General features: G+C 41.1%; 1 protein-coding gene across 8 annotated transcripts in view; it reads left to right on the top strand.

Annotated features, from left to right (window-relative positions):
- Nucleotides 1-15,572, top strand: part of NAV2 (neuron navigator 2) — a 543,877-nt gene that overhangs the window by 460,425 nt on the left and 67,880 nt on the right. For all 8 annotated transcript variants that reach the window (XM_082223099.1, XM_082223101.1, XM_082223094.1 and 5 more), the window contains one exon: nucleotides 15,058-15,196. In XM_082223099.1, coding sequence (XP_082079225.1) covers nucleotides 15,058-15,196 — 139 coding nt within the window. The remainder of the gene's footprint in view (nucleotides 1-15,057; nucleotides 15,197-15,572) is intronic.

A 15,572-nucleotide genomic window follows, 5' to 3' on the forward strand; every position in this document is an offset into this window, starting at 1 on the left:
AATACAGGTACCGTACCTGGGGGAAACTACATTTTCCAGAGGCTGTTTGCACCTGTGGTATTAAATAACAGATGCCAGAGGGGAGAGATGGCTTCTTTTCCTCCTGCTTGTTGCTTCTTGCCACTGCAAATTAAGTGGACTCAGAGGAAAGGTGGAAGAAGTTTGGAGAACTGGTCGATGGAGGGGGTAGAAGTGACTGTGTAGAAGCGGTGAGGGTGGGCAAAAACACAATTCAGATCACTTGGGGAATAAACCAAGCTATTTCTCAGTCTTTGGAGAAATAGTTCTGAGCCAAGCAACCCTAGGAAAAGAACCAGCCATTACTGCCTAAGTATGGAAATAAAAATGAGAATTGTGAAGGGCTTTTAATGACCTGTGTTCTCTATTTTTTGTTTTCTAAAGGTTACAGGTTTTGAATTATTCTCCACCAATTTTCACTTGGAAACCAAATGTTACAAAAAAAGGATGCAAAGCGCTCCAAAATCTGTGTATTAATAAGCTTGGCATACCTCGGGTGTATTCATCTCAGGTTCAAGGTGTTGGCTAAGTCAGGCCTTGCAATCTGACAAGCCAAACAAAACTCACTAATTGCATATGGCAGCCACAGGGAGGTTTTCAAGCACCTCAACACCATAATTACAAGTCTGGTTGGCTGCAGTCAGGTGTCACAGGTGATTCAGGCCTGCTTTTGGCTATTTGTAAAAAGGAATTAATGTTAATTCTGATGAACAGCACAGTGTTCAACAATCCACACTTCAAATGCCTTAATTATGATTATGATAAAGAACTTTGTCATGAATGTGCTCACTTTTTCATCCCAGTGTCTCAGTTTTCAAGGAAAATTGTTAAATGTGTTGCAGTCAATAACAGAAGAGTTCAAATCAATCCTCTCATGCAATGGTCACACTTCCTCCACTTGTTGGGTGACCATGAAAGAGATGTGTGTTGAGTTCTTTCATGTAAGGTAGGATCCTCTACACCAGTCAGGACAATTCTAGAGAACTTCAGTAGATGCACACACACAGGGCCCATTCTTCTTGCGGCCATACCTGTGGCTAGCGGGGTCTGTGGCCCGCAAAAGAACTGGCAAGCAGAATGTGAAGCTAGCAAATTAAACCAGGGACTTTGCTTGCATGAGCCAATAATAATACGTATTCTGACTCGGATCAAACCAATGCTTCAGCCTGATGCTGTACTACCTTGTGGTTTTTCCAGTACGGTTTATATCGCTTACTCAAATTATAGCAATCAAGTATGTGTTCTCTGTGCGTTGTGTCCATAAAAGGCCAGATGTATGGTATTGTGCAAGGCAACTGGGCAACATATCAGTTATGTTCTAACAAACGAAAATATTAAAGGAATTTAGTGTATTCAAATGCAAGTGTTTGTACAGTGATTTCAGTGTTTGAGAGGGCCAGTTCTGATTGTATTGTTTGCCCTTCACAGAAGTTCCAAGAAGGCAAGAATCTCTGCTTTTGAGACCTTTTCTTCAAAATCCAAAATAATGTTTCTCTACAGCTTTTTCTCTACGGAGAAAAAAAGAAAGGTTACATTGGGCGCAGCCTGATAAAATCCACTGGAAATGTTGAGAAGTGTATCAGACCTGTTTTAAATCAGACTAGGTTAGGATTATGTGGTCTGGTTTGTTTGTTCTCTGCAGACTGAGGTCTGCTGGCTGTGATCAGATTGTGCTGCCCACATGAGGGTAACAGAGTTACTGTATCTGATCTGAAGGCTTTGCACAACCTTGTCTGCTTCTTGAAAGCCAGGCGTGTCGAAACTCTTCCGCAGCCGACCTAGTCCCGGGAAATGGCTCGGTCTCATTCTCCCCCAGCATTTCAGAGGTTAATTTCACAGAGGGATCAGATTACTTTCTAGGGCCGTTTATAGTATTCACCTTCTAGCTAGCTTGCTTCTTTCCCAGCCTCGTGCGGAGCCACTGTGTGTGCTGTTGAGAGAAGCAGCCTTGTTTTCTCCTGTGTGTCACCGGGCATCCCAAGATCGTAAACTCTTTTTTTTACCCCTTCCTGCTGGAGTGTTTTGATGGCAGCCAAATGAAGGTGTCAACCTGTAAAATAAATCTGGCCCCTTTCTCTAGAGTTCTTCATGGGCAGCAAAGTGGAGAAATGCTTTGGCCTAGGGACCTGGCAAGGTAGGAATATTCTTCTTCTTTTTTGCACTTCGAATAAGGATAGTCTTCATGTGGTGGGTAAAGGGAGAGTAGCAAAGGAGGAATGTTGAGATTTTTATTTGAGTAGGTGACTGAATCTTTGCAGCACTGGCGTAAGAATTCTCCTTGCTGAAATGCTGTAAGCTACGGCACCGAATTGAAGTTGGAACAATGAATGAAATCTGATTTTTATTACTTTGATTTTCAATGTAATAAACACATTTTAGGGGGTGGATGTGTGCAGTTGACAGATGGAAACCTTGGGGTCCTTAGGAAGAATGGCAGTATATAAATGAAAAAAATAAACTAAATACACAATTAAAATTGCTCTCTACTATGGAAGTAGAGAGTGAGAATGTTTTTTTTAAAAATGCTTTTCTTGTGCAACTTACTACAATTATATTCACTTATTAGTCAAAACATCTAACAATAAGGATATTTGGAACGTAGTCAGGTTTTTAAAACATCTCCCCCCCCCCATGTATGTGTGTGTAACAACAGAGTTATTGTTCAATGACTGTAAATTGGGACTAGTTTCAAACCCACATTGCTGTGTGGTCTGCAGCGTACAAGCATTGCGTACAAAAACGGGAACAGTAACTATCTCAAAGGGATTGTTGTGATGGCAAACAAAGCAAAGACTTTGCAAGTCAAAGAATAATTTTCCAGCAATTCCAGACTTCTTTTGCTTGATGTTCCAAGTGCTTTCCCTTCCCTATCCTGCAGGTGGAGACTTTCTTTGAAGTTTCTCTGCCCATGCTCCTGTTCCCTAGGATAAAAACCTGTGGTCTCCTCTACAGTTTGCTTTGTCTACCTGGCTGAAATCTGTTCAGATTCTCCAGTTTCCCATAGCAAATGCAATCATATTGTGTCCCAATCCAAGTGCTTGAAACTGGACTTGTGATAGTTTTAGACAGCTAGGCAGATAAGTCTTGTATCCACACTGGTATCCCCTATATGAGGACAGGCCACCAGGAAAGCCTTACATACATTGTAAAATTAGCAATGTACCTTATTCCTGTATGTAAATCTAGATGAAAATGTGCCCTAGTGGAGGCTGGCTATTGTGGCATGTTTGTTTGTTACATTTCTATTCTCCCTTTCCTCCCAAAGAAGCCAGGGAGGCAGACCACAAAACATTCTGAAAAGCTTTTAAAATTGTTGTATACTTGGAATCCCCAAGTATGTTCCTTTTATTCTTGCTTGCTTTTATTGGCTTGTGAACCACCTTGGCATTCTCAAAATGAAAGGCAGTATCTAAATTCTTTTATTAAAAATGATGGTAATGATGATGACACCTCACAAAATGGGCATCCTGTTGTTAGGCGGCTTTCTGCTGGACTCTGTGCCTGACTTGTACCCAATCTACAGGTGAAGCACATTGCCTTTTGTTTTGCTTGTTGCTGTTTTGAGTGCAAGAGTCGAGTTACCTTTCAGTGGGAGCAGGTCTTGTAAATTTGATGCAAGAAAGACAACATCCCAACATATGATAGACCAGTTAAACTGCATTGTTTCATTTATAGTAGACTCTTGGCCACATATGCAAACTTGTGCTAAACCAGACTCAGATGAATATATCAACTAGTTTAAGATTTCAGGTGGTTAGAAAACATCATACAGGTGCCACATTATACCCATTCCACATTTGTAAGAACTCAGTTGTTTACTGTGGCAGCAGCTGCACACTGGAACTCCCAGCCTATTGAGATCAAGCAAGCACCTTCACTGTACTCCTTTTGACACCTGCTAAAAATCATTCGTGTTTAGACAAGCCTACCCAGAGGTTTAGAAAGTTGAGGTAATTTTAATCCATTTTTGTATTTAAACTTTTGTACATCTTAAAGTATGGGACGCAGGTGGGGCTGTGGGTTAAACCATAGAGCCTAGGACTTGCCGATCAGAAGGTTGGCGGTTCGAATCCCCGCGACGGGGTGAGCTCACGTTGCTCAGTCCTTGCTCCTGCCAACCTAGCAGTTCAAAAGCACACCAAAGTGTAAGTAGATAAATAGGGACCGCTCTGGCGGGAAGTAAACGGCGTTTCCATGCGGTGCTCTGGCTCACCAGAAGCAGCTTAGTCATGCTGGCCACATGACCAGGAAGCTGTATGTCGGCTCCCTCGCCTCGGCCAATAAAGCGAGATGAGCGCCACAACCCCAGAGTTGGTCACGACTAGACCTAATGGTCAGGGGTCCGTTTACCTTTACCTACATCTTAAAGTATTATTGTGGTTTCCCCACCCCCCTTGATTTTCTTCTTTTGCCGCTTTGAGGTTTTTTACAATCAAGTGGTATAGAAATGTTATTAAATGAATAAATAACCTGGGTGGCCCAGCCGGTGGTGGACAATGCGAGCGGCCATGCTACAAAAATCTGGAGTAGTGTCCCCTACCTGTTCGTTCCCTCTCTCATCTTCATGTAACTTTTACCTTGCTTGATGGACAGTCACTGAGTTTCTGCATAGTGCTTCAGGGTATACTCAGATAGGCCTGACTGACTGAGACCAATTTGATCGCAATTCCAGAAACTGTCTGCAAATATGTATGGGATTTGGATCCCAGCTGCTGCCCACTAGCAGCTTCATAATGACTCCTGGCTCTCACTCTGTCACAGCTGCGACACTTCAGTCTTCCATATAAATTATGTGTGTATTTGGTGTTGGTCTCTATGTGGCTGTTAACAAACTGGGTGGTACTGTATAATGCAGGTTCAGTGCATTTTAAAAGAAAACTCTGCAATAAGTGCAGGAGGCAGTGGCAGGCATCTGCTGTGTACTGGCTACACATCTAGGAACAGCTGGGTGGGGGAATTGTGCAGCAGTCCCTTTCCCAAACCAAACATTTGCTTCCAGGCAACCCCAGGAGAATGATTTCAGCTGTGTGTTTGCATTGCTTTGGGTGTGCTTGTTATCATGTAGAGAAATGTGTGAGACAGTCACTACTTTGATATAGCCAGCAAAAAGCTCTGAAATCATGTGGTAGTTGTTAGTTCTTGTACAGTTGTTTGTTTGGAGATTTTTTTTTAAAGAACAACAAGCAACATCAAGACAAAATAAGAAGTAATGTAAAGTAATTATTAACAGATGATGATGATGCTATGTTTAACATTTTTTTCCTCTTCAAAAGTAGGTAGCCATAAACTTAAGATCCGTTGGCAACTTGATAGTTTTCTGTATACTTCATCATGATATTGCAGTTTTATAGAATTTAGAATCATAGAGTTGGAAGGGATCCCAAGGGCCATCTAGCCCAGCCCCCTGCAATGAGGAATCTCAGCTAAAGCATCCATGACAGATGGCCATCCAACCTCTGCTTAAACCTCCAAGGAAAGAGAGTCCACCACCTCTCACGGGAGTCTGTTCCACTGCCAAACAGCTCTAACTGTCATAAAGTTTTCCCAAATGTTTAGTCAGAATCTCCTTTCTTGCAGCTTGAAGCCATTGGAGTCCTACCCTCAAGAGCAGGAGAAAACAAGCATGCTCCCTCCTCCATGTAAAAGTCCTTAAGATTTTTGAAGATAGCTATCATATCTTTTTTCAGTCTCTCTTTTTCCAGGCTAAACATACCCAGCTCCTTCAAGCGCTCCTCATAAGGCTTAGTTTCCAGACCCTTGATCATCTTGGTGGCCCTCCTGCACACTTTCCAGCTTGTCAACATCTTTCTGAAATTGTGGTGCCCAGATTTGGACACAGTATTCCAAGTGTGGTCTAAGGCAGAATAGAGTGGTACTATTATTTCCCTTGATCTGGACACTATACTTTTATTGATGCAGCCTAGAATAGCATTAGCTTTTTTTTTTTTTTGGCTGCTGCATCACATTTTTTACTCATGTTCTTCTTGTGGTCCACCAAGACCCCTAGATTCTTTTCACATGTACTGCTAGTAAGCCAGGCGTCTCCCATCTTATATTTGTGCATCTGGTTCTTCCTGACTAAGTGCAGACCTTTACATTTGTCCCTATTGAAGTTCATTTTGTTAGCTTGTGCCCAGTTCTCCAATCTGTTCATGTCATTTTGAATTCTGCTTGTCTTCTGCAGCATTAGCTACCCCCCCCCCGGTTTGGTGTCACTTGCAAATTTGATGAGCATCCCCTCAATTCCTTTGTCCAAGTCATTTGTAAAGATGTTAAACAACAGTGGACCAAGGACAGAACCCTGCAGCACCCCACTTGTCACTTTTTCCAGGATGACGAGGAACCATTAATGAGTACTCTTGGGGTTTGGTCAGTCAACCAGCTACAAATCCACCTAAACAGTTACCTCGTTCAACCCACATTTTACCAGCTTCCTCGCCAGAATATCATGGCGGACAAGTTTGTAATTCCATCAAAAAAGAGATTGGTATGGCATGACTTATTTTTGAAAAACTCATGCTGGGTCTTTGTAATCACAGCATCCTTTTCTAAATGCTCACAGACCGACTGTTGAATGATCTGTTCTAGGACCTTTCCTGGTATTAATGTCAAACTCACCTGGGTCTCCTCCCCCCCCCCCGCCTTTGAAGATCGGGACAGCATTTGCCCATCTCCAGTCTGTAGGGACTTCACCTGTTCTCTAAGAATTCTCAAAGATAATTCTCAAAGGCTCTGAAATAACATGCACAAGCTCCTTTAGTACCCTTGGATGCAACTCACGAGGCCCTGAAGATTTGAATGCATTTAAAGTAGCTAGGTGTTCCCTTACTACCTCTTTTCCTATCTTGGGCTGATTTACATAATCTGAGGAAAGCCTCTGATAAACGTAGCTGCATATGTCCCGGATCTGTATATGAAGCAAAATCACTATATATACATCAAATATTTGCTTTTAGATCATGTTGTGATCATGGAAATCACTGCTGGCTATGTCCATGCACCTTCCATCTCATCATTTCTACATCTCTCTCTCTCTCTCTCTCTATATATATATATAAATATATATATATAGAAAGTCAATACGGTTCATGAGTGGAGTGTGTGTGTGTATGATCCAACTTTTACTATTCTTTGTTTTATGAGTTATTGCAAACTACTTTGAAAATTTTTGAACTGCAGCATGGTGCAGAAATGACTTCAATAATTAATAGGCTTCTCGTTTGATTTATATTAAACCAGCAGAAATCCAGCCTAGCAAACAACTTGGCAGGGCTTTATTACAGTGAGGGAAGCTCAGGAATTCTTAGGTATTCTGGCATTTTTTCACATTGTAATGTAAGTGCTGATATAGTTCTGCAGTCTTTCTCTTTTCTTCATAAAATGCTCTTTTTGGTGATTTCTTCCATTCCTAACAACTCCCAACAGACCAGGCTCTTGTGTTTTTATCTCTGAAATATTTTCTCTCTGGGATGTTGCTTAGGTTATAGGTAGGCTGGAAGCTTACAGCTGCCTCCCCCACTATTGTTAAGAAGTAATTGTGCACTTGAGCCCAGAGTTATAAATGATGTCTTAAGGCAAATCTGGTACCCTTTCTCGGGGGGGGGGGGACTGACTATGGAAATAAGATATTAAAGGTCTGCTATGAGGATAAGCGTCATTGGAGGCTTGGTGGAATGGAAATAGGGCATTGCCTGCTAAAACACTTCACTATGCCATTTATTTTAAGCAGACAATTGAGGATGTCATCCTTAGTCTCCTAGGAGGCTGTGGGCCAGTGTATAAATTACCGTAATAAGTTTTGTGTGCTCTTTTACTTAGTTCTTTTATTTTAATGTTGGAGTCATCATTCATGACACATTAGAAGCATAGGGCTGGTTCGAAATGGTCTGTTCCATGGATGGAAAGTCCTCTTCCATTTACACAGAGATCCAGGAGAGGAAGCACATTTGAGAAAGGGAGCGGGAGTCAATCTTTGCCAAGTCCCCTTTCAGCCCGTATGCACTGCCTCTCAGCAACCACCTCAGGGTAGGGTGGGAACTGCAAACATTATGGATATACGTGTGTGTTTGTGTGTGTGTGTACACACCACTTAATTCTAAAAACATAAGCATGTTGCATATCATATGATAAACTAAAATAGCAATAAAACCAGACCTTAAAAACAGTAGACATAATACATCTATCACAATAATTGACAGTACATATATTAACTCAAAAATAAGTGACTAAAAGCCACCACTGCAGTGATTTTGCATGGCAAAAATGAACATGAGACCTGGACCTCCTATAAGGGGGAGGGAGGTGATTTTGTGAAGAGAAAATCTAAAAAGGCCAGGCCACTGAAAAGAATGTGCAGTCCCCTGCTGTATATAGTATAAAATGGGAGCAGTCTTGGCAGTAATAAACTGAGCTATTTATGTCCCATACTTCTGTACAACTTTAAAATTGTTCAGTCTGTAGCAGCAAGACTTTCAGTTGCCTGTGATGCTCAGCACTTTCTGCCCGGAGATTTAGGAATAGACCAGATGTACATAGTCTTGAACCAGCTGAATGGTAAGCACATTTAAATCCCAACAGTTTCAGTGAGACCCTTTCACGGTTTCAGTGAATCCTTGATGTTCATTCCAGTCAGGAGACTCACACAAATATTTAGAATTAAAACATGAATTCAACACAGCTACCCATAATATGTCTGAATGAAATCTTTGCATAGTATTCTGATCTCTTTTCTGCAGGTTAGTGTTAATCCTACCTTTGGGTTTGACACTTTACTACTTCCTGATTTATCTCCTGTCCCTTAAGGCATTTCGGAAAGCTTTGTGTTGAATGATTCCCAGAAAACAAGTTCCACTAGTTACGAATTATTCTCCAAGCATAAGTGCAAGCTGAAGAGAAAAAGCTTATCCTATTACACTGAGTTTTCATTTTCAATTTGAGAAATATCCCAATCTCTCTAAAAATGCACTTCTATTATTCTCTACTGTGATCTTTTGATAGTGGAGTTTATAACTTAAATCAGCTGATAGTAATGTTGGTGGTTAACAGCATAGTGAAGATTGAAAAGAGCAGAAGAGAGAGGAGGGGCAGTGTATTTAAGAACCAATAAACGGGCTGTGATAAGGGAGGCAGAGAGCCTGTTTCTCCTCAGCATTTTCAGTTCTTGAGCAATGCCTTCGCCTAAACAAAAAATCTTATCATTGCCAAATCTTCTTTTAACATGTATTTTAATTTCTTTGAAGTATTCTGTTATGCTGGTAGTTGCTTAGTGAATTCTTAATCAAATCTGTACACTCTTGGTCTTGGAATAATATCAGTAATAGATTTTAGTAGCAAAAAAGTTTACACAATTCAGTACAGAACCCTTAACCCAGCTGAAACTAACCTTAGGCTGATGCTGCATGTGAAAACTCGTGCCACAATCAACTTAAGTATCTTTTTCATCACATGCTTAGGAAGACTGAGAAAGCAGTAGGTATGAAAGTATTTAGACTGAAAACCATATGGATGTTGCAGACTCTGAATGCAACATTCTCTCCCCCTGCCCCTCCCAGTGTGTACCTCTGCATACCTGACAGTGTGTATAGAAGAGGAACTGGTGCAGACTCACATGTCAGCAAGATGAGAATGGGCAGAGCTGTCTGAATGGGCCTGGGACAACTGAAACAGCAGAGCCACTGTATCCACACACAGCCCGGCTACTGTCAATCAGGAAAGAAAAGGGTGCATGTGCCCATTTTTGTTGCATCAAATCAAGGGTTGTTGCAGATTAGGAACTGACGATTGGGTCCCTTGGGGGATCCCACTCCAACCCTGCCCCAAAATGACTCACTTTGGGGTTTCTTGCTATATTCTGCCAGTGGGAAGGCTGCTTACAGCTAGCTTGGGGAGAGGTTGTGCCTACACTGCAGCAAATCCCCAACCCCCCTGCCAACTGTGAGAAGCCCCTCACCCTTTTTTGAACACCCTTGTGGAGTGTTCCCTCAGCCCCTCTCTTCTCCCCTCTCCTGGGGAGTGCTCTGGCCATCCACAGCTGCCTCCCCTGGTCTCTGAGCTGCCCCCCCTGCCCCAAAGAGAGGTCCCCTCTCCCACTGCCCCACAGCGGCCTGGGAAGCACCCCCTGGTCAGCACCAGAGACACCATTTGCCTGGGGAGCTTGTAGCCAGGGCTGCTGCAACAAACAGTTGTTCAAGCTTTTGGGAGGCAGAGATGCTAGAGGAGGGAGGAAAGGAAAGAAGGACAGAGACCAGTGTTGCCCATTACACCCCTGACCATCATCAGCGTGTAGATAAGAGAAAAAATCATGATTACAGTGGTAGCTCAGGTTACATACACTTCAGGTTACATACGCTTCAGGTTACAGATTCTTCTAACCCATAAATAGTACCTCGGGTTAAGAACTTTGCTTCAGGATGAGAACAGAAATCATTCTCTGGCGGCACGGCAGCAGCAGGAGGCCCCATTAGCTAAAGTGGTGCTTCAGGTTAAGAACAGTTTCAGGTTAAGAACAGACCTCTGGAACGAATTAAGTACTTAACCCGAGGTACCACTGTACTGGAGTGGTAAACCATGTACCTGTTACATAGTCAAATTGGGATACAGTTTCCAACAACCTTGAAATAAACCATAATTATTAAACCCTGTCATGTTCATATTTTGCCTTCTATTTATGGACGTTTCCATTTGAGTTGGCTTTGATAATCATATTAACTACACACACACACACACACACACACACACACACCCACACCCCAAGCTCTGCCATGAGTGTATGTTTGTGTATTCATTCTGTGCAACTGTTTTGGAGCTGAAATCATGCCATCATTTATTCTTCAGACGGATGACTCAACATTTTGATATAAACCCCATGCAGTCATTGTTATCGTTCCTAGAATTCCTCGTGCCGCGATGTCAGCATCTGATGGGTGTCCCAAAGAAAAACAATGGAAACAGCTATTCTCACTTTGTTTTATAGTACAGTTTAAGACGCTTTGTGGTTTTTCTTTTCTCAGAAGAATTTCTCTTTTAGGCTGTGATGTCTTGTATCTGTCATTGAACAAATGAATAGCTAATGTTTTAGGAAGAATCACCAAGTTTCCAGTTGAAATGTTGCATGCCCATGTAGTGTAAAATAGCCTTCTTTTGGTACTAATGGGAGAGTTCCATATTAAACTTGGGCTATTAATATCTGACTTGGTTGGTGATACACGTGTAAATATGTCACACCTTTCTCCAGGTCAGTAAACATCCAAAAAGCACCTGTATATTACTCTTATTCCTCTTGCTTGAAATAGAAGAGACATGGAGGATTTTTGTTTGTAGGAGAATAAATACACCTTCATGTTTCCTGTAGACAAACCATGCAAACAAACAAACGAAAGGTAGTAATTATGCATCCTGGTAAAATGATGATGGACTGTACCATATTAAAGTTACCTTTTTCAGTTGTGTGTACACATGTGGTTTGGGTATTTGCAGAGCTTTGAATAGTTTGTCTGTTGGGAATCAGGTTTGTTTCTTCCACCAACTGGTATTTAAAAGGATCCAATTTGTTATATTCCTTTTCTGAAGAGGCTGGATTCCTGCAGTTGGCTGCAGCGAGCATTCAAAATCTCGCAAAGTTTGTAAACAGTCAATTTGGCATGGGAGGAATATGATAGTATGAGCAGAATACAGTGGTGCACTTGCCAACACTACACAAGAACCTTTAACTGAGGTCAGATTTTCAGTTGAGCGTTACTTCTGAGCATGCCACAAAAAATATGCAACTTGCATATGGTACTTTTTTATGGCAAATGCGATGGACTTTAACCATTGCGTATGCGGCATTGCCCTGTGTATAGCCAATGAAGAGCTACTCTTTGTTGTAAATTGAAACTTGGGAAAAGTAAAAGCTAATGGCTCAGAGCTTCAGAGAAGCTACCACCTCTACAGATTTAAGTTTTCTGGTTGTAGTGTTTACAGTGTTGAGTTTGACTGGGGAATCCTATGTTCAAAACCTCACTGACTGGATAGCTTTTGGAAATCACAGTTTTTCAGGTACACCTAACTTACAGGATTTCAGTGAAGATAAATGACTCAACCTACTATTGAAAGAAGCATGGGCTTGAAACTTGATTAATACATAAATGTAAAGAATCAGTTATGATGTTGGAGACCCAAATAATTTTAAGTGTCTTAGAGGTAAGGCAGGCAGAAGACTAACTTGGCTAAAGGCTTCTGGTTAACGATGTACTAGCCAGTGATAGTGCTTTTAACCTTTGATTGCTACACTAATCTGCATGTTTAAACATGTCTTTTATCCTTCTGGTACTGTTTCCATTTTTTGTGGCTGCGTGTTGTGTACTAGGAATCTGGCAGTGTAATGTTTGTTAAGGACCAGTTGAGATTGTTTTTGGGGGGCTCCCAAAGTTCACAGGAAACTAGTATTTTGGCTGAAACAGAACAGATTCTTGGTGAATATTTGAGGTCTTAAAAAGTTTTGGTTAAGATTTGGATATTTAGACAAATCTCCCCTCCCTTCTGGGATTGAGCCCGTGCTATTTGTCAGAATCCTTCATTCTTCACTTGGCACCTGCAATTTTTATTTAATTGTAGGCTGGAGTAGGGAAGATTTGCGTTCTTAAACAAGTTCAGTCCTATATGAGGACTTACCTCAGTCATCTTATGAGGCTTCATTTCTTCTCTTTCAAATTGTAATGTCTTACCTGTCTGATTGAATATCAGCTTTATTTTCAGTTTTAAAATGGCTTTCCACAACAGGAAGGAAAATGACTTTGTCTCTCAGCACTCACATAATTTTCTAGCATTGAAAGTAGATTTCATTTGATTGATCAAGTGACTAAAAGGAAATAAGACAGGATCTCAAGTTATGGCTGAGTGGACTTTTGTTGGCATCAGAAGTTATTGATTGCCCCAGCTAAATTACGAAGATTTTATCATTGTTCACCGAGCATAGAATGCTGTAATTAGGAGGGCTGTTACATTTCCCTTCCCTTCCATTTGCGTTTGAATGCAACCACTGAGAAACTGAAGCATGGGCAAAATTTTAAAACAATATGTGTAATGAAGTGGTATAAAATTGGTATAAAACTACATTCTGGAGTTGGTTTCTACTGAGGAAAAGAGTGCTTGCATGCATTCTTAGATCTATCAAACATTTTGCTGTCCATAATTTTCATGAGCTTGTTCTTCTATTGGTTAGATTATATACTGTTTACAGTTCATTAGGAAGACTATGTTTGCTGGAAGGAAAGGAATATTAATGGTGTAATAACACAGAAATATTATGAAGCAACTACTGTGTACTATGTTTATACCTTTCTCCAGTTCTGCAGCAGCTAATATGTTAATTGGCTGCTATCTAAGTAAAAAGTAAAGAACACTGCCAGTTCTTTCACCATGATTAAGGATGTGAACCATGGAAGTAGAGTCCTTTTCCTCCAGTCTTTCTCTCCCCCCCCCCTTGCATGCAAAATTCACTGATGGTTTTAACTATGGTTAGTTGTTAATCTTTCTCCCTCTCCAAATTGTGTGTCTATGTCTGTCTGTTCAGGAGATAGTGATCCTATTATTTATTGCTGACTGACACAGTTTAGCTCAATGCAACGTTAATAACAAAAATAAACATGGTTGACGCTAATCAGGGGCCCAGTTTTTGCATTCATTGTGAACCAGAACTGAAATAACATGTTGGAAGAGTGGCTAAAGCAAACTGGAAGGTAGGGGGCATTTTTCTGAGAGCAATGAGGAGTCTGCAAGACAGTAGCTCATGTCCCATTTCCAAGCCATGATTTGGAGATAAAAGATACAGTATCAGAACCAGACCTTAGTCTGGCACAACTTCCATTGAAATTGGTGAAGCTTAACCCCAGGGGGATGAGTTTAGAGTGTGCCTATCCCAGCTGTCCTTTATGTGATATGTCCCAAAACATATTGCAAACAGCTGGGCCACTGCCTAATAATTCTCTAGGGCCTTCTCTGAAGACTTTTTAAATATTATATTTCTGTTTACAAATCTTTCCACTAGTAGTTAATATTTAAATCAGTTCATGTGTTATCAGTTACAACTTTTGCATATGTGCTTTTATTCTATGTTGCATTCCATGCTCGGAGGATTTAAAAAAACACACTATTGTCTCTTGCTTGAAGAGGCAAGTCATACATAGTAAGTCTTTGTTTTTGCGCATGGTGTAACTTTAGAAACTGAATCCAGCTGGCAGCTCCTGAATGAATTTCTGCTTCATCTCCGCCTTCCCCCCGCCAACCCCAACTGAGTTTAGAAGTGATACTGCATATCTAGCTCTTGAGAGGTTGATGAAAGGGCATATCATCCTGTCAGGTACACTTAATAAGAGCACCCTGTGACTTGCACAGAGAGGCCTTCTGTATGAGATCACATTTGTCTTTGAACCGGTAAAGATTTGCTTCACGTGTTACTCTTTCCAGAAGCTCTTCCTGAGGGCTATATAGGCCGTGGCCATTGGTCCACCTCAGTTGTGTGGTCAGGAGCAAGCCCCTAGCTCTTTGCCCCTTCTGTAACTTGTAACTAGTAATCGTCTGCCTCACAGGATTCCCAACAGACAAACCACTGTAAATCACTGTAATTCAAAATGATAAAATAACTGGTAGGTAATAGAAGTAAGTCTATGCCAGAACATTGTAGAGAAATACCAAGCTCCAAGTGGTTCATTTCACTTTAGCAAAAATCCAGAATGAAGTTCATTGCCCACCTTCCTCCAAATTGCCATCTTTTCTCTCACTTTCTGTGTTAAAATCTGCTAGCATGATTTTGTGTTGTGTAAAAGTAAGAAAGCTACAACAGCAATAATGTCAGCGTTCTTTTAAAAAAAGCACTTAGGGAAGTTGCCTGAATTGATATTTGATTCTGTTTGAAACTGTTTCTAGAGGCCTAAATCAATAATTGCTGTGAGACCCTGAGATGTTTTAAAGCTCCCTTGTGTGTCACCTGGCTTCTTGGTGTAGCTGTGGCTATTGTTTGTTTGAGTTATGAAGTTTTTGTGGCTTTTTTCCTCCCCTCAGCTGGGATGACAGCAGTTCTGTCAGCAGTGGGATCAGTGACACCATAGATAACCTCAGCACCGATGACATTAACACAAGCTCCTCCATCAGCTCCTATGCCAACACACCTGCATCCTCTCGTAAGAATATAGATTCCCAGGTAAGGTTTCCTTTCTATATCAGACATGTTTTAATAGTGTTGGAGGTATTCATTACCTTCAGTGCCTCATGAGCCTGGGTATATTGTTGCTTTACCAAAAGAGAATTAAGGACTTATTTCATTTGAAGCTTCTGCATTTCAAGGCTGCCGTCCTAAAGAGTATACCCCATTCCATACAGTGGGACCTACTTCTAAGAAAACATAGATCAGTTTCCAGATTCTGATGTTTCCTGACTGCTCCTAGAGATCAGAGCAGAGACACGACCAGGCTAGAATAATGAATTGTTGATGCCCCTATATGTTTTGGTGATTGTCAAGTGCTTTTAAAAATTGATACAATATTTTATATGTTTGCTTATTTTATATGTTGCCTATG

This window comes from Podarcis vaucheri, assembly GCF_965113315.1.
Source record: "Podarcis vaucheri genome assembly, chromosome: 1".
NCBI lineage: Eukaryota > Metazoa > Chordata > Lepidosauria > Squamata > Lacertidae > Podarcis > Podarcis vaucheri.